At 37.8% G+C, this 23,131-nt stretch overlaps 1 protein-coding gene and 1 pseudogene across 1 annotated transcript; both read right to left on the reverse strand.

The window, feature by feature from the left end:
• Positions 1 to 23,131, reverse strand: part of LOC141436211 (toll-like receptor 6) — a 141,955-nt pseudogene that overhangs the window by 80,005 nt on the left and 38,819 nt on the right.
• Positions 15,044 to 20,754, reverse strand: LOC141436584 (uncharacterized). The gene is made up of 3 exons (XM_074099582.1): positions 20,743 to 20,754; positions 20,323 to 20,646; positions 15,044 to 20,170 (listed from the first exon to the last, which is right to left on the reverse strand). Exons 1-3 carry the CDS (start codon positions 20,752 to 20,754, stop codon positions 15,044 to 15,046), a joined length of 5,463 nt encoding a protein of 1,820 aa, XP_073955683.1.

The raw sequence follows: 23,131 nt of genomic DNA on the forward strand, positions 1-23,131 counted from the left end.
TAATAGGCTAAAAACGAATTTCTGTGAATAGTTGTCGGCTTACTGACTCATATGCCAAGTAAATAGTCTGCTAAAGGTTGAGTTACGAAACGTTAGTCTGCGAAACAATACATCTGCGTACAAATTCATCAGCGTACCGTTACTCGGCGAAACGTTGTCTGCCAATCAATAATCTGCCTAAAAATAGTCGGCGAATCATTAGGTAACCAGTTACTCAAACGATAATTGTATCGAAAGGAGAAAAATTAAGTTTATTATTATAACGGAAAATAACTTCCTTTAAATTCCGTGAATTTTGCAAGCGATCAAACAACTGAGAACTAAATAATCACTCATCCATTACTTTTCGTACAAAATAACAATGCTCTCGGAGTGATTTACAAATTTGAAACTGTTCCAAATAAAGACTACAAATTAAACGCTATACTCGTATGTACAATGGCCTGCATAAGTGGATGGACCACCTTACGTTCTATAATCTTTGAACACGAGAGTTGGCGATTTTGTTAAGTGTTCACAAGAAATGAACTAGATGGCACTGTTAAACAGTTATATGATATGATCGATATTTTACCCGTAACAGTAAATGTGTTGATAGCTGAGTTGGTCGGCTGCTTAGATAAAGTCGTTAACGATCATGAGTTCGTATCCTACATATCAGAATTGTTTTTTGTTCATTTTTATATTTTATAAATTTCTATTTAATTGTGTAGATAACTGATATGGAAATTAAAAAAAAATACTCTGAAAAAGGATAACGTTGTAACAGAAAATAATATAACGTTTTGAAGTTTAAAACATAAAAAATTTATTCCTAAACAATATTTCTATTCATTAAATATTGACGCAGTTTATTAATGTTTACTATATATTAATTAAATAACTGAAAACCAGAAAGTAGTTTGTTCAGAATCCAGAGTGGAATCGATTACACTATGTTTTAAATTCAGGTTGTGTTTGAGTTTTTAAATCCTTTTTTATTGTGCCCAGTTTAAATATTACGAATGCATACACCAATTAAATGTTTTAGGATGTTTCATACCCCTTAGATAATTTAATACCTACTGGCCGTTTTGCGTCAGTTTGGCTTCTTCTAAATCTGGCATAAAAAATTACAACTGTAAAGTTAGAAATGACTGATTACGTAAAACATACAATTATTTTGGGAAATAATGAAGGTATTCGAAATAAACGCAAACATTTAACTTAAAATAAAATGAAAAAATAATTTCTGGGTGTCGTGTGAGGTTTTCAGTTATTTAATTAGCACCTGACCAAAAGTTGTATTTTAACATTTTATTGAGGTATTAGCTTAAGTATTCATTTCCGATTCTGGAAAGAGGATTGAAGCTGAACCACAATAAAAAAAAATAGTATTTGAAAGTATTATACCCGAGACCGGGTTATCATAAGACTCGAAAGCGTTATAAATTATAATAATTGAAGTTTTCCAGTTTTAAACATTTACTTATCAATAAATTGATGGCGTAGATCCACTGTAGTGTGTAATGTGTTACTGACAGTTATAATAAGATTACAGTCATATATTGAACTTCACACTTATCTCACATAAGTAAACAAAACTATCAAGGTATAATTAAATGTTTTGTTCATAATAATAAAATAATTACTTTTCATAACAAAGTGATATCTACAGGATCATAAATAAAATAAATATTTTGGTTTATATAATACAGTGAGCTAGAAAATCAGATGCGGATATTTGAGGATCGATTATTTGCATCGTCGTTAATTGGTTTCAATTACTTAAATTAAATTTAAAAAATACAGTTAATGTTATGCAAGGATGATTATTTTGGACGGAATGGTATTTTTTGTATGAAGCAAAAAAAATTACCACACAATACTGAAAATATTTTATGTGTCAATTATGATTCTTAGGTTATTAATTACATACCCTGAAAATATCTGCACCTTATATATTTTATTATACATAATTGTTTCAGTATATAACCCGGTCTACACGTAACTATCAATTTTATTTTAATAACTGGTGTAACCCCCATGATTGTCGATAACTGCTTGCAAAAAGAATCGCATCGCATACTGTCCTTATTATTACACAGTGGGCTTCTAACGTAACAGAGTTCGCTTATTTTGGTTATCCCAACGTTGGACATGGTTATAACACCCCATAAATTTTCAATGGGATTTAAATCCGGTGATCTGGCAGGCCAAGGAACGACTTTAATATATATTTTTGTGTTGTTCAAACCAGTCTTACACAATACGCGACCGGTGTATTGGGCAGGTTATCTTGCACGAACGTTATGCACGGCACTTGTTCTTCTGGATAGACAATCCTGTGGTCTACCGATCTTTGACGATGCAGCAAAGATCCTTCGTCTTGATATCGTCGTACCCATAATATAACTGTTTATCTGTAACAATATAAATAAACATAAAATAATATAACGTAGATATAATTTTAATGAAGAAGTTGGTAGGATGAACGTAAACAAAAAAAAACTCACATTAACTCCAATTTCTCTAGAAATTTCCGACATATTTTTTCCTTCTTCATATAAATTAATAATTTCACATGTTTTAACCATTTCAATATTGCGATGAGAACTCATTTTAAAGAATAATTACGATAATAAGCAGATTCAACTTGAAAAAGACGATCAAACGATGTTGCAAGCAGCTGAACAAGTAGCAAAATCTTTGTAATAAAAACTTAGCCTGGTAGTTTGAAGATCTTCAGTCTACCCTCTTTAAGTTTCGTTAAACACGCATGACTTACCGATTAATTTTAAGACGACCCGATATAGATCCGATTTTCATCGCTTAAGATAACAGTACGATGGTCAAGTGGTTCTGAACTTCGTTCTTCGTTCGTATGTCACAAGTTCAAATCCTACCAGGCGGTAATATTGAGTTTGTGTTTTTGTAATTTACTGCTAGATTTGGAGATTACTAAAGTTGACACTAATTCGCAACATGGGTCTTCGTAAATAAAGAATTTCATTATCATCAGCATCCCAGGCTATAATACTACACGTCCTGCTGATCACAGGCCTCCTCTCAGAATGAGAGGACTTGGGCCGTAGTACCACCCACGCGGGCCCAGTGCGGATTGGGAACTTCACACAAACCAAAGAATTTATCGTTGGAATATTTGAAGGACAAGAAACGATAGTAATGCGAATAATAATATTCTCCTTCTCTTACGACAAGTACGAAAGAGACAGAAAATGTCGTTACGCGCTTCGCAGGCAGGATAATTTAGTTACTACGGCAGCGAAATATAAAATTTCCAACATGAATATAAAATATTTTTTTAAGGTCAGTGCCAGCGCCATCTAGTGACATCTTAATAAACTAACTAAGTTAGTAAATAAGTAAATACCGCTAATACACTTCAAACACATAGATGGCGCCGTTTCACGTGTCAGACGATTATGTTTCGGAATTGTCCATCGACTTTTGCTGGCCATAGTACTTATCACAGTTGATAACTTGGGTCGATCCAACTATTTGTAGTCTTTCTAAATTATACAACAAGAGAGTTCAAATTAAATAATTCCTAAAATGTTAATTCAAAATACAAATTCTTTGAAATCAAGATAATTTCGTGTCGCAGTCGCACGCAGTCGCCATCTTGATTTAGCGACGGTTACTGGCGCACACACACTTTGTTTGCATCCAGGTGTTGCGCTGACAAAACAATCGACCCTCCACGCAGGGCGGAGAGCCATTCATAACGAAATTTATAAAATTCCATCAAAAATAAGCTTGAAAAAATCTTGAGCTCACATCTTCTGTGACTAATATTTCATAACATTAACTCCCCTAGCTGTGAAGAATAGGTGTGTTGTAATTTTGTTAATAATTGACTGCCTTATATTCTTATCGGCTCTTTTATTTCGATGACGGGGGATACGCCCCTTAAAAAGTAAAGGTGCAAGTTTAGCTTCTAGTATTTTAAATTGATTTAGATCGTTATATAAGTAAAATCTTCATCATAAAAAAAAAATCGACAGTTTTTGTACGAAAGTTTAATTATACATAATTTACTTTGTCTTCTTTTTACGTTTAAATGAAAGAAAATAATATATCCAGTAAAATTAAGGAAGCCAATTGTAATATTAGCAAATAAAAAGTATAAGCTACACCTATCATAATACGGAACACCAATGGCCGACCTTTCGTATTGTATCGTGTTTTCATAAGCCTCAAGGACCGCCTTTAATACGTACGTCTACGAAATAGAGAATCCTTAACGCTCCGTCGCACTTCAATGCAAATAATTAGGTGTATATTTTACAATTTGCCAAAGATATCCATTGTATTCTTTGTGCTGTAAGTGGATTTCGTTACCTACAAAGGGTCGGCCGCATGACAGTGCTACCTACGATACCGGTGCGTGTGTGTAATGTTATTATTCGGAGCCGCATCTGTCACAAAGGCCGTTGCGTCTGTAATTTTACAGTTTAATCAGCGTTAAATGCTCTCAAAGTTGCCGCGTAAACGCAAAAAATAAGAAACGTGTCCTCCGACGGTCGCCTAAAGAATTCAAGTTCATAAATCACTCGTCTGTCGATGACGTTCGAGCGTTCCCTCGCAGTCATCAAGAGTAAGCGTTTCTCGTTGCCTTTGTTATTAAAAACAAATTGGTTACAGAATGAAATCTACCGTAGCAATTTGCTTAGTTTTATTTCAGGGTATATTAAGTCCTGTGTCTTGTCTTCATTAAATTAAATTAATGAAAACAAAAACAAAAAATAAGTCAAACCTACAATTTCCAACAAGTGCCAAGAATAAATATTGTAGCCAATTATATATTTATTATATTTCAACACTTTGAACATCAAAGACAAAACTGAGCGTTACTTTAGGAAATATTAATTCTAGACGGCAAAATGTCATTCAGTGGAGCACAAAGAGATATGTCATCTATTATGCTTCATTCATTGTGAACTGACCACTTAGTGACGAAAGGAAATAATTTATTTAAGATATACTCTGTATTCTGCTAGAGAGGATGGTACCTCACTACCAAGCACTTCGAAAAAAAAATTTTTGAATAAGATGTAACGTAAACAGAACACAACATTGCGATGGTCTAATTTTTTGCTGTGATAATTGACTCGTTTTCGTTCACCAATAAGTATGAAGAATCAATTAACAATGGAGCATGGAAGCAGAAGTTAATTAGTGCTCACTTGGCTTCACAAAAACAGCAGATGCGTAGTCGGCAGTACAAGCTGCATTATTAGAAGCTCAGTAACCTTTTCGCTTTTTATTTTTTCTGTACTAACCGGCCGTACTAAAACACCATCTGTGTGCGGACACGATTCGGTGCAATACACACGAGTTTACGGTTAGTCGAATGATTTAATCACATACGTACGTTCCAAGCTTTGCCGCAGTGTATGCAGATGTAGTTTTCTATGTTGCTTGGAAATTAATGCGTCCAAGTCGTCACACGAAACTAGCATCCTTACTGAAATTAAAATCAAAAGCAGAGTAAATAATTTACAACTATGTCGGTAAGTTCACAGGTAAGTACTTACAAAGTACATATTAGAAATATAAATACTTACTCTTAACATTTTTGGAACATCGAATCAGTGTGTCCAACTAACTTAATTATAACACTCCGCTAACTATAGGCACCGAGTGAGAGGTTGTGACTGTATAGAACGCGGAAGATTTATTACTAACTTGCCGAGTCGGTTAGTAAGTGTTGCTTGACTTTTTGTTTCATTCCTTCACCGCTTAATCACTGGATAATCTTGCGTTAATGTGAATTCAGTTTTTGCTTACGCGTAGGTCAGTATGAACTTTTTGTAGAGCAAATAGAAGATGTAATACCTACCATGACACATTTTATTACAGTAATCAGACCTTTCAATGCCTGGAACGGATCAATATTTATCATTACTATACTTATTGAAACGAAAAAGTAATCGAAAATCAATTAGTATCATGTATCTCAATTCTGACAACATTAATAAAACTAAACTAGTTTGAAACATAATATTTAACAGGAACGATAAAACAAAAAGTTACTTTTTTTTGACCTCAATTGGAATAAACTAGAAGCCATAACTTATTTTTAATTGATTACTGTTAATATACAAGGAAACGACCGCCTTCCAACATTGATTAAGTTTATGTCGGAATAAATCGATTTAGTTATCTTTTGCTGCTGATTTAACGAATCTCTATTCTGTACATAGGCGAAGTAGAATAGTTGGTTAACTGAAAAAATATATTTGCTTGAAAAGAGATCCAACGTTTATTGTTCCTTACTTTCTTAGGCTTTGTTTTTCATCTGAAGTTGAAACCTTTAATCATTAATTACAAACATTAAAAGCAATAGTTCTATTCTCCCGGTTAATTTTGTTCATTTAGAGAGACGGCATGAAGAAAATGATATTCAGTTAGGAATGGTGCGAGTATTGTATTCCGAAGTATTGAATCGTAGGTACGATAATTATTGTCGATGACTTGTGCTATGCGGGAACAGTATGCTGTTGATGAAATATTCTTGTTTCTTATGTTCGCGCCACTACAGAAACAATTATGAACATACGAGACGGGTAGATCAATAAATCTCTTAATAATAAGAAATCCTATAAAATGTAATTAAGACGCATTCTTTTTAAGGCGTCATAAAACCCATAAATAGAATTCCTGACCCATCTGTATACGTACAACGGACGATAAATTATGAAACTTGACAAAATGCTATTTAATGTCCCTCCATCCTTTGTTACTTATGAGAGTGTTACGTCATTTCCCAAACCTCATTTAGGGACGAATGACTTTAAAGAAACCAACCTTAATTTAAGGACACGTTTTTTCATCACAAGTCTATCATCAATCTGTTCGTCTTGAAGTCTACTTATTTCCTTGTTATTTCTTTCGTCCTGCTCTTTAAGGAGTATAGAGAGGGCAACAAATAGAGAATGTATTATCTATTTTGTCTTAGCTTTGACAATAATTAATGACTGGATTTAAACGCTTCCTCACGCCCGTGACATTAACATAAATAGAATGATCTTCGTTTCGCTCACTCAGCCCCTTTGATTCTTGTATTTTTAGCTCACCGGGCTTAGTTTTGTATATTAATTTGTTACCTTGTAGATATGGCGCTGTTTTCACTACTTTGATGTTTTGTGTTAAGAGGTGTCTGGTGATTTTCAGTTTAATACCTTTTAAGCCTCCTGTGCAGCGTTAAAATTGAATGAACTTGTTTGAATGTGTTTTCATGTATTGTATTTGTGTGTCTTCCGTATTAGTGAATGAATGTCTTCTTTTTTTCTTTCTTTCTTTAATATATTCGGAAATCAACCATTTTGCCCACTAGGCTACTTGCATGGTCACTCTCTTAACTATTGACAAGTTTGCTTAAGTGTTTAGTGCAAATGCATAAATATATATCAGAAATTTCAATTAGGGCAAATGATTGTGTTGAAGAGGCAATAAAAGAACCTAGTACAAAGAATAGTTTCAAGCAAATGATTGGCAATAAGTGCGAGATTTCGAAATGTAATTAACATAAAGCACCTGACTCATGGAATGAGCAAAGATCGCCTAGCTAGATAAATCCACCGCTGTAGAAGATGATCATAAAACCAAGCGCTTAAGGCGACACATTTGACAAAGAAAACAATGGTACAGATAGTGTAGCCGGGGAGACGGGCTTTGGTGCAAGTGTGAAATATTGTAATCAGCTGTTACGCGCTCCTTCTTTTGTATCCTAATTAGTTCAAGGGAAATTAGAGGGTCGTGAAATTGAATGGATAAATAAATATCACGGGACAATTCACACCAATTGACGTAGTCCCAAAGTAAGCTTAGTTATGGCTTGTGTTATGGGTACTAAGCAACGGATAAATGTAAGTATATAGATATAGATACATACTTAAATACATATTAAACACCCAAGACCCGAGAACAAACATTCGTATTTTTCATACAAAAAAAAAAAGAATTATGGCTTAACATTTATTAAAAAAAATACAACTCCTAAAAATCGAAACTATTTAGTTAACGCTTGTTAGTTATGATAGCAAATTAATAATCACACGCTTCACGGATTATTTAATGAAATTGTAGACAATGCCACAGTAGATTTGCATCTAAAATACTGTAATGAAGTTGGCTAACTCTATTATACACCAGGACATAAAACACGATATCTCGGCTTAACCGTTATTTTAGCATCTACCAGATGTTATTACTGCTCAGCTTACACCGTGACAAGAGTAAAGTCGTATGAGCATATAAGAGGTTGAAGACAACATAAAATCTTCTTGCAGATTATAACGTTAGTGTAGACGACGTGATTTCCAAATAGACTTGTTTGACTGCACAGATGCCTTGATTAAAGAGAACGTGCAAAAACTGCTTTGTAAAACACATATTCTTGTTGGTACAGTTTTTTTGTTGTGTGCTTAAACAGAATTGCTTTAAAATTCTTTTACTTATATATCACTAGGGTGTTTTAGGAGGTGAAAAAGTTTTAGAAAAGGTGTCGTAATCTTAAAAACTGATTCGTTTTCTTTGTGCAGTAACTAGTGCTATCAAGAGCATGCATCGAGTGACCCGAATAGCAAGCCCTGTATGGTCACCAGCGGCGAACAATTAATTTCACAATGTACTAAAGAATTTCTATCACGTCCGTAGTTAAAGCACAAAGCCTCGCGAGGTATTAAACAGTATACAGTTACGTTTAATAAGAATGACAAAATTGGAAACCATAATCACTTGGTTCATACTGGGCTGGGTGACCACTGCGACTCAGTACCTACAAGTTTTTTTATAATCAAATAAAAATAACTGATTCACAGGATTTAGACGATTTTGTAGAAAACTTACACAGAACTACTTACGCAAAGCTTTAGGGCAATTTCTTGAACTTTTAATAACTTTCCCATTACTCGAAAATAAAATGAACAAAGAGACAGATACCTATTGTTTTAGTTTCCCTTACGAGAAAGTAATCTCCACAATCACCTCCATAAAAACAAAAGTAGATTCGGATTTTAGGGTAAATTTAATTATTCTCCATTTGGACAATTACATATTAATTGTACGTTACTGCTTACAAGTGACAATTTCATTATTAGTTTGAGTTCTAATAAAACTTAAGTACAAATACAGATAATAATAATGTTTCTAGCTAACGAGCACGTAAATAATAAAGCACACTGCCAATCTCACACGTGAATCTGCTAAAAATCATAGCTCAGAGTAATTATTTTGTAAGAAACTTATCTAACACAATTTTCTAACAGTAATTCCCAGAAAGTTAAACAAAATTCTTTCGGCATTCAAAATTTTACATAAAATATTATTGTGCTGTTCTTACTTAGGTACTTTAAAATTACGAGTACCAACATAAATTCACAAATCAAATAAAATAAATGATAATGTTAGCATGAGTTGATTTGTATAGTCCCCTTGCTTGATCCATTTGTTTTCGGTATGCCTTTAAAATTGGATCTCAAATTGTCTTTTTGTCGAGGATTTGAATTAAATGTTGCACCATGTTACTCAAATTAGGACCAAATGATTCGATATTAAAACCATCCTCGGGGCATGAATCTTCAGAAAGGCATACCACCGAGTTTTTTCTAAAAAATCCCAAGATAAATGCTTCAATTATAAAATTCTCAGTATTATCTCATGTTTGTATGGAATTTCAGATCAAACAAACATATCGGTAAAAAGTATGAATTTAAAGAATTGAGACATATGGCAAACTCTTGTCGAAATTACTTTTTGCTTTGATATCTGATGGGTAGAAAGGCGGCGACTTTATTAATTAATAAAAACATACTTATTTTATGAATTATTTATATTTTGATCTCTTGGAATTCGGCTATTGTTCCAGCTTATCAGTCTGCGGGACGATGATATATTTCAGGCATCATAAATTATGTAGTTCTTTCTATAGAGTTTTTACTTTTATAAAGGTTAGGTTTAATTTTGATGACAGTGCTTTTTCTTTATTTTTGCGGATAGTATTACACTTATGAAATCACTTGTTCATTGACATTTATTGAAATTTAATTGCGGTCCTTAAATTTATTTATCAACTTAGTATTATTTATGTGTGTGATCGTTAATTCAACTATAAGTATCAATTTAAAAGATGACAAACAATGATTCGAAAACGTATAATTTATAACTCAATTTATCCAATAAAATTGATGATCCCGTATTTGTTTGAAAGGTTACAGTCGAAAATATTCCATAAGTATCCACAGTAAATAAAATCTCAATATGAATGCTTGGCTTATAACCTCTGTGAGCAGTATTTTAAATATTCTCAGTTTAAAATATGCTAATTATCTGACAGCAAAATCCGATACATTGACGTATGGTAATCGATATTAAACGAGAACGAAAATTGCATGATATCACTGTAGTCATTTGAACTTAATTTACATAATAAGAGGTAAGTCATTTAAGATATTTTATAAGCAAATCCTAATATTAAATTCCGATTTTGTCAGGCATTTATATCGTGGGACAAACCGTTCTTTACAAATTATGTGGTCATAATTTATTTTATCGGTTTGAAAACGTTATATTGATTTAATAAATTGAGTGTCCGGAAAGAAGATTATTTATTGATTATTCGGTAAGACTACATTTAAAGAGGTGATATTTGTCGTAAATACAGACATTTGTTTGAATTTAAAGTCAACGTAAATGAGAATTAGCATTAATAATTTTATTAGTATTACGCAGACGTTTTATTTTTGAGTGTTTAATTATTTTATCTTTTTTTTTTTCAAATATCCTGTTGCCCGCCTGCGACGCTGCGTCTGCGACGAATTCGCTTTTATCCTATAATGTTTATCCAACTCATCAACTATTTGTGCGCTAAACTTTAATTGATAATAATAATAATGCTGGAGCAACAAACAAACGTTCACATTTGTAATATCAGTAGGATTACGTTGTGCCTGCAGCTTTTCCCCATTGAAGAATTCTGTATCCCGTGCTAATTTTAAAACTCGTCATAATTTCTTGCCAACATCGTTAATGGAACCTTGAAGTAGGTAGGTCAAACTTTAGCTTTCTAAACATCATAGTTCATTTATGATGAACGTTTACCAATTAGTCCGTCAGGAATTTTCCTTCAATAGAATAAGATTGAAAAACAAAAAAATGGTTTGAATAAGTAGAGCGGAAACAGTAGATACCTATAGTTGAAAGGGAAAACAGAAACAAAAGACAAACGGCTCACATTTTCATCCCCTCTGTTGTAGTTGATTCAACGAATAAGAGACTGCCATCGTTACTATGATACCCTTACGGAATTTCTAGGGTTCTGTAATAAAAAAAATAGTCTCTTGAACAACATATTAACAATTAGGTCATCATCATCCTACCTAGCCTATATATACGAGTACGTTCCACTGTTGACCACAGGCCTTGTCTCAGGCTTGGGCCGTTGTTCCTATGCGGGCCCAGTACTGATTGTCAACGTACTTATCAATTAGGTATTTTTGCATCAAAATAGTTTGCGTAAGTAAAGTTAAAAATAAATCAATGTAAGTAAAAACTATGCTATTTTTATTAATTTACTTTTAAATAAAGAGCTATGAAAGACTTCGAATCAAGACCCGGCTGTAATTAACTTTTAACTCTAGGTCTAAGGCATTACTAGAATATCATAGTCATCCTTTAGGCAATGTGGCCATGACTACTGTGGTTTCAATAAACCCACTTAGAATTACCACGTTAACATCTGTACCGGAAACATAGCATCTGTTTTTATCACACAAGCACATTGGAACGAAACAAAAAAATTATGCCCGCGATAAACGCTATTGCTAGGGCCTCGATAGTTTAAGAGCAACGGAACCCACATTTGTTCCAAAATACACACGTACTTGGCGAACTTTTTTGCTGGCACGTGAAGGATGATAAATTACCAGAGTATTCCGCCTGAATGCAAATCTCTGGAAGTGGGTCAGCCCACTGATATTTTTCACGTTGAATCACTACTGGAGACCTCGTCTACTGAATGATTGATCTCTTATTGTCTCGTGACACTTTTACGACTCGCGGGTGTAATAGAAAATTTTTACAACGCTCCCCAAAGCAACCCGAGCCTGGCAGGCGTAAAAATTTTCAAGTGATAACCGACTTGCGTCTTCACTGTCGACGTCTTAAGAAATACAATCGCTTGTTATTTTACCGACGTTTATAACATTGTAAGCAATGTTATAACGTCGAGTGTTCTTTGTGTGTGGTTCACTTGAGAATACAGTCTTGGATTGCACAAAGTGCAGTTTTTACAGTTCCGGCCATTGATGGATTAATCGATTAAAATAGATGCAAGAAAGTGACACTTTGCATCATCGATCACTTTGAACGAATCAATCACTATTTTTTAAAGATTATCTTCGGGATAACCTGTGAGGTTTTTCAATAACGTTATCTTTTTACCGCGTGAACCATTAAAACTGTGCAGAATTAAAATATTGTAACACATTAATAAAAGAAGGTCACTTCCGCTACATGGTGCTCCAATATCGTGAAGAAGATAAAAGCGCAGTACTCAACTCCTGTAAAAACCTAGGATCGAGTTCCCTAACGCTTCTGTTCGAGAAGGACCCCGGATAGAACTGAGATTAAGTTAAGGTAAGGAAGATGAATAATTCAACACATTTTGTGTCAAACATATTTACCTACTTCTACATCAAGTTATGTAGAAAATCCAAATTCTTCGCACGAAAAAACTTCAATCGCAGAATTAAAAATATTTAAATTGCATAACAAATCGCAAAAAGCAAAGATTCAGCTAATAAACCACTGAATATTAATATTAAAACTTAACCGCACGGCATCCCTCGCTTGTAGCGATCACGCCATTAGCCCACTAAATTGTATGCTATAAAATGCAAAAAGTTGGAATCTGCGCTTTGAGAAAGTAAGGGTTTCGCGTAATCATCGGAGTGCGGTGTCGGACAGCGCATAAGCACATCGCTATAACATGAATACGGTAACTACATAATGTGTATGAATAAGTATTGTAAAGGTAGCCATGCATATGTGGATTCTAGCTGGATGAATTTATTTAACAAATACAGTCTTTTAAAAGTCGGTCCATGTCTGTCCCTTAAGATATAAGCCGATAAGACCTATAACACTTTATTTGTTAAAAAAAAGTTTTAAATGTTTCTTTGGCATTCTTACAGCTAATTTATTGAATCAGGCGTTACTTTTCGGAGGATGAATGAACTAAAAGTATTTATTTGCTCACACGCGACCTTTCATGCAGTTCCTCCACCTTCATATTATAAAAACACACACAAACACATCTATCACCACCACCAACACTGACGCATTTCGAACTCAACCAGAGCTCATCTTCAGAGCAACACAACCGTAAACCATGCTACCAGATGTTAGACTAACAAGGTCAAGGTCGCGGGTGAGCAAAGAAATTCTTTAAGTTCATTCTTACAGGTAACTGGGATTATTCTCTATTGGCATTACAAATAAGTTTGATTAATATATTGTATTGTATGTTATAGGAGAGACCAAGGCGTCCAGACTCCGGTGGCTCGGGCACGTAGAAAGGTTGGGAGAGGATCGAGCCGTGAAAAGAGCGTACTTGGGACGACCGAGTGTACGTAGGTCGGTTGGTCATCCCAGGTACCGCTGGAGAGACGAGGTCCTGAAAGACCTTTTGGACCTTGGGGTCGAAGGCTGGCAAGAGTTGACTCAAAATCGCAAAGCGTGGCGTAATCTGGTGTTGGAGGCCAAGACTCACTTTGGGTCACTGCGCACTGGTAGTAAGTAAGCAAGTAATATATTGTGCGTAAAGTTCAAGTCAATATTTATTCCATTCGATTGACTACTTAGTTACTGGGAATAATTTTATTTATCCAAACGGTTTCCAGTAATTGATTGTATTGACCTCATTTCTGATAAATTAACCAGTACCGTTCTCTAAGATAGTCCGGATAAGAATAATTGTTTTAAGATTGTTATATATATACCAATTTAATAATGCAAAATGGTAATTTTACTTTAGATTGTCAATTTGATTGCTTTATTACTTTGATTGAGTTTATTAGGACTTGCCAAGGTCCCAAGACATCTTTCCTAACCAAAAAATGCCAACGTAATGCTACACCGTTACAGATAATTAATATAAATTATATATTTTTTGATTGTGTAACTATGGCTGCCATAAATAGGTAACAAATTAATTATAAAACAGATTCTAAATAAAACTTAAAGAATGGACTAGACTAAAAAATAGCGTTGCTCGATCTAATCATGATCGAACAGTGTCAAATCTACAGTGGTAAAGAACTCTTTGTATGCAAGTCCAACTCGTATGGGACCGGTTTTTTATCGCAACGCGCATGGAAAGCCTTAACCAATTTATAAATCCTTTACTCGTAGCTCGGGGCAAGATTATTTGATGAAAGAAATTTCGTACCAAGAGTCGAGGCGCTATTACCTGCCCCTGCGCCGCTCAACATTATCTTAATAAACAATACTTACTTTTCTTAACCAACTTTAAGTGCGTAAAACACGCCAAAATTAAAAAAAAAGTAGGCGGAACGGTGAATGGAGAATTTAACATCAAAATTAACGAGTAGGGGATTCATATTAAAAAGAAACTTTAATTTTACTATAAAGTATGTTTTAAGCGGGACATTGTTTTAGTACGATACAGCATTATCAAACCAACAATCCAAAAATTTTTTTAGCAACATCAACAAATAATATGTTTTAATTATAAATGGCAACAACACTGCCGCCCTCTTGCTTCAGCTTCGACTCTGTGTAATCACGTCTTTCCATAATAAAATTTATTTTAATCACAAAAAAGCTTTTCCTCTTCATATTAGAACCAGTGCCCAACATTCTAGTCTTATTTCGGATTAAATAAATAGGCACTGGTTTTCCGTTGGAACAAAAGTATAATCAAAGTCACATCTCAAAAATCCATAGACAAATTAAAAATGTATTAAAAACTAAACTACTGCAAAAAGGTGTGCAATCTTGCACATTCTCCCCTTTTTTAAGAGAGGAAGATCTTGGCTAACTTTTTTAGGGGTCTGCGAAAGGTGCCGGCAGCAGTGGTGACGTCGGCCACCCGAACTACCCCATCTCGTCCAGGATACAGCCGGGTAACGCGACCTTTGGGCCACGAACCTCGGGGTAGGTTGGAATCGCAGATAATAACAACGTCACCCTCCGCAATAATGGGTGGAGAGCCGCCTCCTACTCTTGATGATAAGGAGGGCAGATATTCTTTCACCCAGCGTTGCCAAAAATGATCGGCTAGCCTGACAGCTCTTCGCCACCTGCTCCTGCTGATAAGATCCAATTCGTTGAGAGCAGCGGGAATAGGGCGCCCAGAGGATGCTCCAAGAATGAAATGCGCTGGCGTTAGAGCTTCTTCGGCATCGGAGTCCAGTGAAACATGAGTTAGTGGCCGCGAATTTACCAAAGCTTCAGCTTCTGTCAAAAGGGTTGACAAAACTTCATCTGAGGGGGCTCGTTCTCGGAGCGTTACTTCTAGCGCATTCTTAACACTACGGATCAGCCGCTCCCACGCCCCGCCCATAAAAGGTGCTGCAGGGGGAATAAAACGCCAATTCACCGACTCATTGGCAGCATAATCTTCAACAGAATCACCGTAGAGAGCTTGCAATTCTCTGCGAGTTCCGACAAAGGCGGTTCCGTTGTCGGACCAGATTTCCGTTGGCGTTCCTCTTCGAGCTGCAAAGCGACGGAGACACATTATGGCCGCGTCGGTCGTTAAGCTGTGAACCACCTCGAGATGAATAGCACGAATGACGAGACATGTAAATAGAGCAACGTAACGCTTCTCTTGTCGTCGGCCAACAGTGACATGAACGGGGCCAAAGTAATCGAGGCCAACGTAAGAAAATGGCCTTTGATGGTGAGCTAAGCGAGCCTCTGGCAGGTCTCCCATCGGTGGTTGAAATGTTCTTGAGCGCCGTAGTTTACACAGCTGACAGTTAAGGGCCACTGACCGAACAGCATTTCTGAGGCCTATTATCCAGAATCTCTGATGCAACTCGTTAATCACTAACGCCTTGTTTGCATGAGCAGCCTTTTCATGATATCTGGCTATAAGTAGCCGAACAGCTTGATGTTTTCCGTCTAAAATTAACGGGCGCTTCAATTCCTCTGTGACGGCCGTTGTTGCGACTATGCGACTGGACATTCGAAGCTGGTCGCTTTCATCGACGAAAGGCGACAACTTAAAAAGGCGACTGCTTCGAGGCAAAGGCTCTCGGTTCTTGATACGCAGGAAGTCTTCTTTAAACGAATCGAGCTGACTCTGCCGTAAGATGTGGGATTCAGCTAGACGTAAATCGTCCGCGGATAATTTTGTTGCCAAATTAGGAATAATATGGGTACTAGGAGAGGATGTGCAAGCCGGTTGGAAAGTGCATAAATTTCCTTCAAGACGAGGCAAATTAAAATGAGGGTCTCGTCTTCGCAGACTACGCATACGCAATAATGAAATGAATTGATGCGCTTTTGCCGTTGCTCGCACCATTCTCATCCAAGAGCTGAAACGATTTGGATTTGCGGAGACTGGTATGGGCAGATCGGATTCAGTGATAAGATGAACAAGAGCACTAGGTTTATACTCTTCACGACCTAGTCCGCTGATGTCGATACGGGGCTCAGCGGGCCAGTCTGAAGAAAGAAGGAAATCAGGTCCTGCAATCCAACGACATTTTGAAGAAAGTACAGAGCGTTTAACACGTGTAGCATCATCTGCTACGTTTAAGTCAGTTGGAATCCAACGCCACTCGTCAACGTTCGTGAGTTCTAGTATCTCACCAATTCTATGTGATACGAATGGTTTGAGAGTGCGCGCATCACTACGAAGCCAACCCAGAGTAGTCATTGAATCACACCAGAAAATGCGTCTCAAAGGCTTCAATCGGTGGGCTTCGCATATAGACGTTGCGAGACGTGCAGCCATTAGAGCTCCTTGTAACTCCAAACGAGGAATTGAAACAGGTTTAAGTGGTGAAACTCTTACTTTGCTACAGATGAGAGAGAGTCTAACGTCACCATTCTCGTAATTAAAACGCCAGTAAGCGACAGCTGCAAATGCAGACTCACTCGCATCTGAGAATAGATGGAGTTCGCAATTCACTACCTCGAGATCACTCAAGTTATAGCGCCGTGGAATACGTAAGCTCGATATGGAGATTAGATCTTGGTACCATAACTTCCAAGCCGCGCAGTCGCCTTGAGGGAGCTCTTGGTCCCAGTCCAAACCCTTGCGCCAAGCGTCTTGAAACATTATTCGTCCGCGAACAACGATCGGTGCAAGGATCCCGAGTGGATCATAAATCCGCATCACGTGCACCAGCACCTCTCGCTTTGTGAACTTATCTGGCAAGCCCGCCTCTTTTTTTACACCCGTGTTAAAACCAATTACGTCGTGAGCGGGTTGCCAGATGAGGCCCAATGTACGAACGGGGGTGGCCAGGCGACCTAGATCTATGTCGACATCTTTGATCGTAGTTGCCTCTAGTAAGGATTCTTTTGGCAACAACGAAAGCGCTAAAGGATCGTTAGACGTCCAGCCACGCATCTCAAAACCAGCACGAGAATGGATGGTGTATATATCAGCCGCCAGCTTGGCGGCATCGCAGACATCATCAAGGCTAGTTATGCAGTCGTCCATATAATGGTCATAGACAATTGCTCGAGCTGCATCCGGATAAGTTTCCTGCCATTCCAGTGCATTTTTATTTTTTACGTAAATGGCAGTAAACGGGCTGGACGCAGCGCCAAAAATCATGGACGACATGCGGAATGTTCTGATCGGTTCATTTGGGGTGTCACGCCACAGAAATCTTTGCGCGTCCCTGTCTCTTTCGATAATTTTAATTTGGGGAAACATTTCCCTAATATCTGCATTTAATGCTATTTTACCCTCTCGGAACCGCATCAGAATACCCAGCAGGGGTTGGAGCAGATCCGGGCCGGTCAATAACAAGGAGTTTAATGACACGCCGTGAGACTTGGCGGCCGCGTCATGTACTGTGCGCAATTTATTTGGTTTATTTGGGTTTATTACACCAAAATGCGACAGGTACCAAAGGGGACGCTCTGACTCGGGACTTGACAAGCATGGTTCAGCGTACCCCTTTGACAACATGTCATGTATGTTACGACGGTAACGTTCAGCATAGCACGAGTCTTTAAGCATTTTTTTTTCTAAGCTGAGAAATCTAGATTTAGCCAACTTGTAACTGTCGGGTATAACCAGATTGTCAGCTTTCCACAACAAGCCTACTTCGAAACGGCCTCCCGCTAGGCGATGCGCCGTGCGCTCGAGAACCTGTGTGGCGCGCTCATCGTCAGCGCTGCGGGCTTCATTTTTGGAGATACCAATTGAGTCGAGTTTAAATTGTTCCCTAATGAGGTTTTCTAAAATAAAACGATCATTTTCTACTTCAGGCTCGTTCAGTGTGGTGTGGTTGACAACGTCAACTTGTCTAGTCTTGCTGCAACCGAAACCAAACAAAACCCAGCCCAAAGCAGTCAGAATAGCAACGGGTTGTGTCTTGGTTCCCTTGCGCGTAGCTATGGCAAAAGATAAATGCCAGTTATCAATACCTATAATCACCATTGGTTTAACGTCCTCATAACAAAAATTGTCAGCTATGTCGGCGAGGTACGGATACTTGCGCACGCTCTCGTGATGTGCAGACTGACGAGCAGCACCTAAACCACTAAAAGATCTCGCCTTTTTGATGCAGTGTGTTTCAGTCGAGTGGCGACCCTTTATATTGAAATTGACGTATTGTACGTTAACATCTTTTCCTAGACCACCTACACAATCTAAATGAATTAGTTTTTCCGGTCCCGTAGCACCAATCCTAGCAGAAAGATCAGAGTCTATAAAGGTCCCTGTGGAGCCGTCATCTAATAATGCGTATGTGTTGACACTACCAGAAGGTCCTGACACGGTCACGGCAACTATTTTTAATAGCGGGCGAACGGAAGACTCTTTAGGTGACGATGAAGTTGCATGCGTCAATATTTCGTGGTCCGAGTCGTCGGACGGCGATGCCGGTGCGAGCGCCGTGGGCGCGCTGCAGGCCGCGGGCGCGTTGGAGATCGATGGCGCGGGCTCGTCGTCGTCATCGTCGTCTTCCACGTCTACGTGCGCGGCGACCGCGCGCTCAAGTTTTGACCCATGCAATAATACGTGATGACGCATGCCACAACCATCTACGCTACATACTTTTTTAGTGCAAGAAGGTTTGAATTTGTGAAAACCTTTTCGAAAACATCTGGGGCATAATTTATTATTTTTGATAAACTGCCACCTATCATTTACTGTCATTTTGACAAATTTACTGCAATTAGATAATTCGTGAGTTTGTTTACATAGCGAACAAATATTTTCGGAATTATCAATCGTGTTTATTGGTGATGGAATGCTATTCGAATTATTTTCAGCAACAATATTTACCCTGTCTCTGTTGTATGCGGTCTGCCGAGCGGCGCCGGGCGACGTATAATCCATCACGCCCCCAAACCTATACTGCAGATCGACTTCACGCGACAGGAAATCTGCGAACATTTCTATTTTCGAAACGCAATCAACACAAGAATGGGCATAATCCAACCAACGTGGACGCAGCAGTAAAGGCAGCTTGCTCCACAATACTTGAAATAGCTCGGGTGAACATAAATAATCCGGCTGATTTAGCAGGCGGATAACTTCTACGCAGTTGCGTACCCGGCTCGCAAAAATAGCGAGATCTTTGCCGTCGTAGTTCACCTTAGGCAGTGCGCGCACCGCCGCCACCTCGTGCATGACGACGAGCTCGGGGCGGCCGAAGCGCGCGTCGAGCGCGGCCAGCACCGCCGCGGGCGCGCGCGCCGCCGCCAGCAGCCCCGCCACGGCCTCGCGCGCCGCTCCACGCAGAGCGCATGACAGCCTCGTTAAATTGTCACTTGCCGACAAACCTTGAGCTGTATTTTCGTAAGCTCGTTTTAGAGCTAACCAATCTAAATAAGACTTGCCGTCGAAAGTGGGCAAATCCGTCTTCGTGACGGGAGAATTAACTTTATTTATTAACTTCTCCAACGAATTAACTAAGCGCGTCACTCCTCCGTCTTCAGGACGATACTGTTGGGAGAGCGATCACATGCCGCGGCACCCAGGCCGCGCGGTGCTCTCGGTCCCTGTGTCGCGCACTGGACCACGGTGTCATCGAATCTGAAAGGCGGATTGGCACTAAGTAAATGTTGTTCGGTAGGATTAGGAATCACATTATTTACCCAATCCTGTACACTAGCACGACTACGCGTGCCGCGGCTACCGCCGCGCTGGCTAGCGCCCGCCTCTATGGCAGCGAGACTAGCTTTCAGCTCAAGTTCGGCAACATGCCGCTCTCGCTCTGCCTCAGCCGCCTGGCGCTCTGCCGCCGCCGCCTGGCGCTCTGCCTCCAGGCGCTCGCGTTCATTTTCTATGTCCGCTAGTCGGCGTGCGTGCAGGGCTTGAGCCTCCAGCTGCCGCGCCACTATGGTAGAGCGTGAGGTAGCGCCACTTGACGTGCGGGAAGGTGCCGACTGTGCGGCGTGTAGGGGCGGGTCCGCGCTTCGCTGCGCGGACGAGGAAGACTCCTGATGCCGAAAGGGCGGGTCCGCGCTTGGCTGCGCGGACGAGGAAGACTCCTGTTGCCCTGCCACGGATGTCACACCATCTCCCATATTGGGCACATTTACTTTTGCACTTTTGGAACGCGTATTCATAATTTTTACCGGTAGATGGACCAATATTTCGGATTAAATAAATAGGCACTGGTTTTCCGTTGGAACAAAAGTATAATCAAAGTCACATCTCAAAAATCCATAGACAAATTAAAAATGTATTAAAAACTAAACTACTGCAAAAAGGTGTGCAATCTTGCACAAGTCTACTGCACCATTTTGATAATAATTTTGTCTAAAACTCACAGTTTATGTCTAATATCTAGTAAGTATACGAAGAGCATATAAAACTCTCTATAAAACCCGTGGCATGAAAAAATATCCAGTGTCAAACTCCGATGCTCGACACAGCAGTCATTAACTGACAGTTCTAATTTTCCTAACATCAGCTCTTCGGAACATCAATCATAACTCAGTTTAACTTGATATAACGACCCCGTCCCCGACAACAGATCCACAAAATATGATGATGATGACTTATGTAATGTAATCATCTGTAACATTTGACGGCGGCCGTTGCCCCAAGTATGGATAGGAAAAAAATGAGGTTACAATTCGTATATATAAATCGGTTGAAATTTAATTCATTTAAATAAAACAGTTATTACGTCCTATTATTCAAATTGATCTTGAAATGCGTTTGTGAAATTAAATTGATTTAATTAAATATCGCCTAAATTAAAAAATATCCTTTAATTGTGGCGCTGTGCATTAATTATTAAAATAAAATACACTCACTTACGTATTAGTAGTCGAGGTATTCCTGACTTGTTTCGAACCAATCCGTGGTTCCTTGTCAAGGTGAGCTCAAACGAAAAGTCAACAGTGAACTGCGTGCCAGCGCTCTTATAGCTCGTCTTTATCACAACTATAGGGTATACCGCGACTACTATTAAGCGAGTCACTCAAGTATCTTATTTTAACGAACAAGCCTTTGCCTCAAGGTAATTTTAATTCGCTATTGATTAAAGTTACCTACCCCTGTTGCACTATATATTTATATAAATATGTGTGTAAACCGGGTGTGGCCTGTAATACGAGCAAAAAATTAAAACGTAGATTGTCCTCGTCAAACTGATCAACATTAGTTCAGCAACTTTTAAAAATAATGGGGTCTTTGAATTTTCCTTTTATCATACAAATTAAATAATACTATCAATGTACGCCATCCTAGAATACAACTGATGACGCATGTCACGCTACAAACATCAAGCATTTTGCTTTAGATTGCTTCTTCGAATAAACTTAAAACTGTAATAAAAATAAAAAACTAATTATTTTTAAATGTCGCTGAACTAATGGTGTTCAGTTTGACGAGTACCTATGATCTGTTTTATTTAATTATTTGGTCATATTACAGGCCACACCCGATATAATATCGTACTGATGCTATCACAAATCTTAATACTTATCGCTGTACAGTCAAGGGCATAAATATATATACGTTCCCAAGGCGTCAAAAATACCTGTACAGTTGATTAGCCAGAAATATCTGTACGGTAATCCGGCCAAAAAATATGTGATCATTTAGTTAGTCAAAAAGATCTAAACATTTACATGGCCATAAATAAATGTACAATGTCAGTCAAATATATGTAGGCAAATAGGAGGCCATAAATATCTATACACGCAACTCTCACATATATAAGAACAATACCCAAGCCAAAAATATATATACAATCAAGGGCAATAATATCTACACAGTCAGAAATATCTATACAACAAACAAACAAGATTTCTAATTTTGAATTATGACAATCACCGAAAAGAGCACCGTTCTGTCATGATCGCTTTGTCCTTTTCATTTTGATCGTGACGTCATTGACGTGTCATTTGTGTTACCTTTCACCCTATTATTTTATATTCTGCTTTACAGCTATATACCATACAAGATAGGCAAGAAAATAGGGCAAAAATATCTATACACTTTAGTACCTTGTCACTTTAACCACTGTGACAGTTCATATATGGCAGTTCAAATATGACGAAAATAGACAAGGTACTAAAGTGTACACATATTTTTGCATAATTTTTGCACATAAATTTTAAAATAGGTGTCGACCTAAGTACCTAATTTAGGTCACTTTTAGAAGCCTTTTCAAAAATTAATTTATACTTGTAATGAATCGTTGACGTATAGCCGGGCATGTGCACACCGGAGTTTATTTTTGATACCTCTACTTATGAAAAAATAAAACAAATAGGGTACTAAAAGCTACATTTTTTTATTTGAAAAACTTAGGTAAATTACTTTCATCATAAAAAAAAGGCTACACATTTTTTTATACTTAAATTACCTAAGTTTATCATAAAAAATCCATATTTTCTTCATATTAACAACCTAATATTTTGTATACCCTCCATCTGCATCTTTCAC

The sequence above is a fragment of the Choristoneura fumiferana genome, chromosome 16 (genome assembly GCF_025370935.1).
Source record: "Choristoneura fumiferana chromosome 16, NRCan_CFum_1, whole genome shotgun sequence".
Lineage (NCBI taxonomy): Eukaryota > Metazoa > Arthropoda > Insecta > Lepidoptera > Tortricidae > Choristoneura > Choristoneura fumiferana.

Coding starts and splice junctions, on each gene's coding strand:
- LOC141436584 (XM_074099582.1), bottom strand. Junction 20,171..20,322: donor GTGCTAGTGTACAGGATTGG/GTAAATAATGTG, acceptor CTCTCCCAACAG/TATCGTCCTGAAGACGGAGG.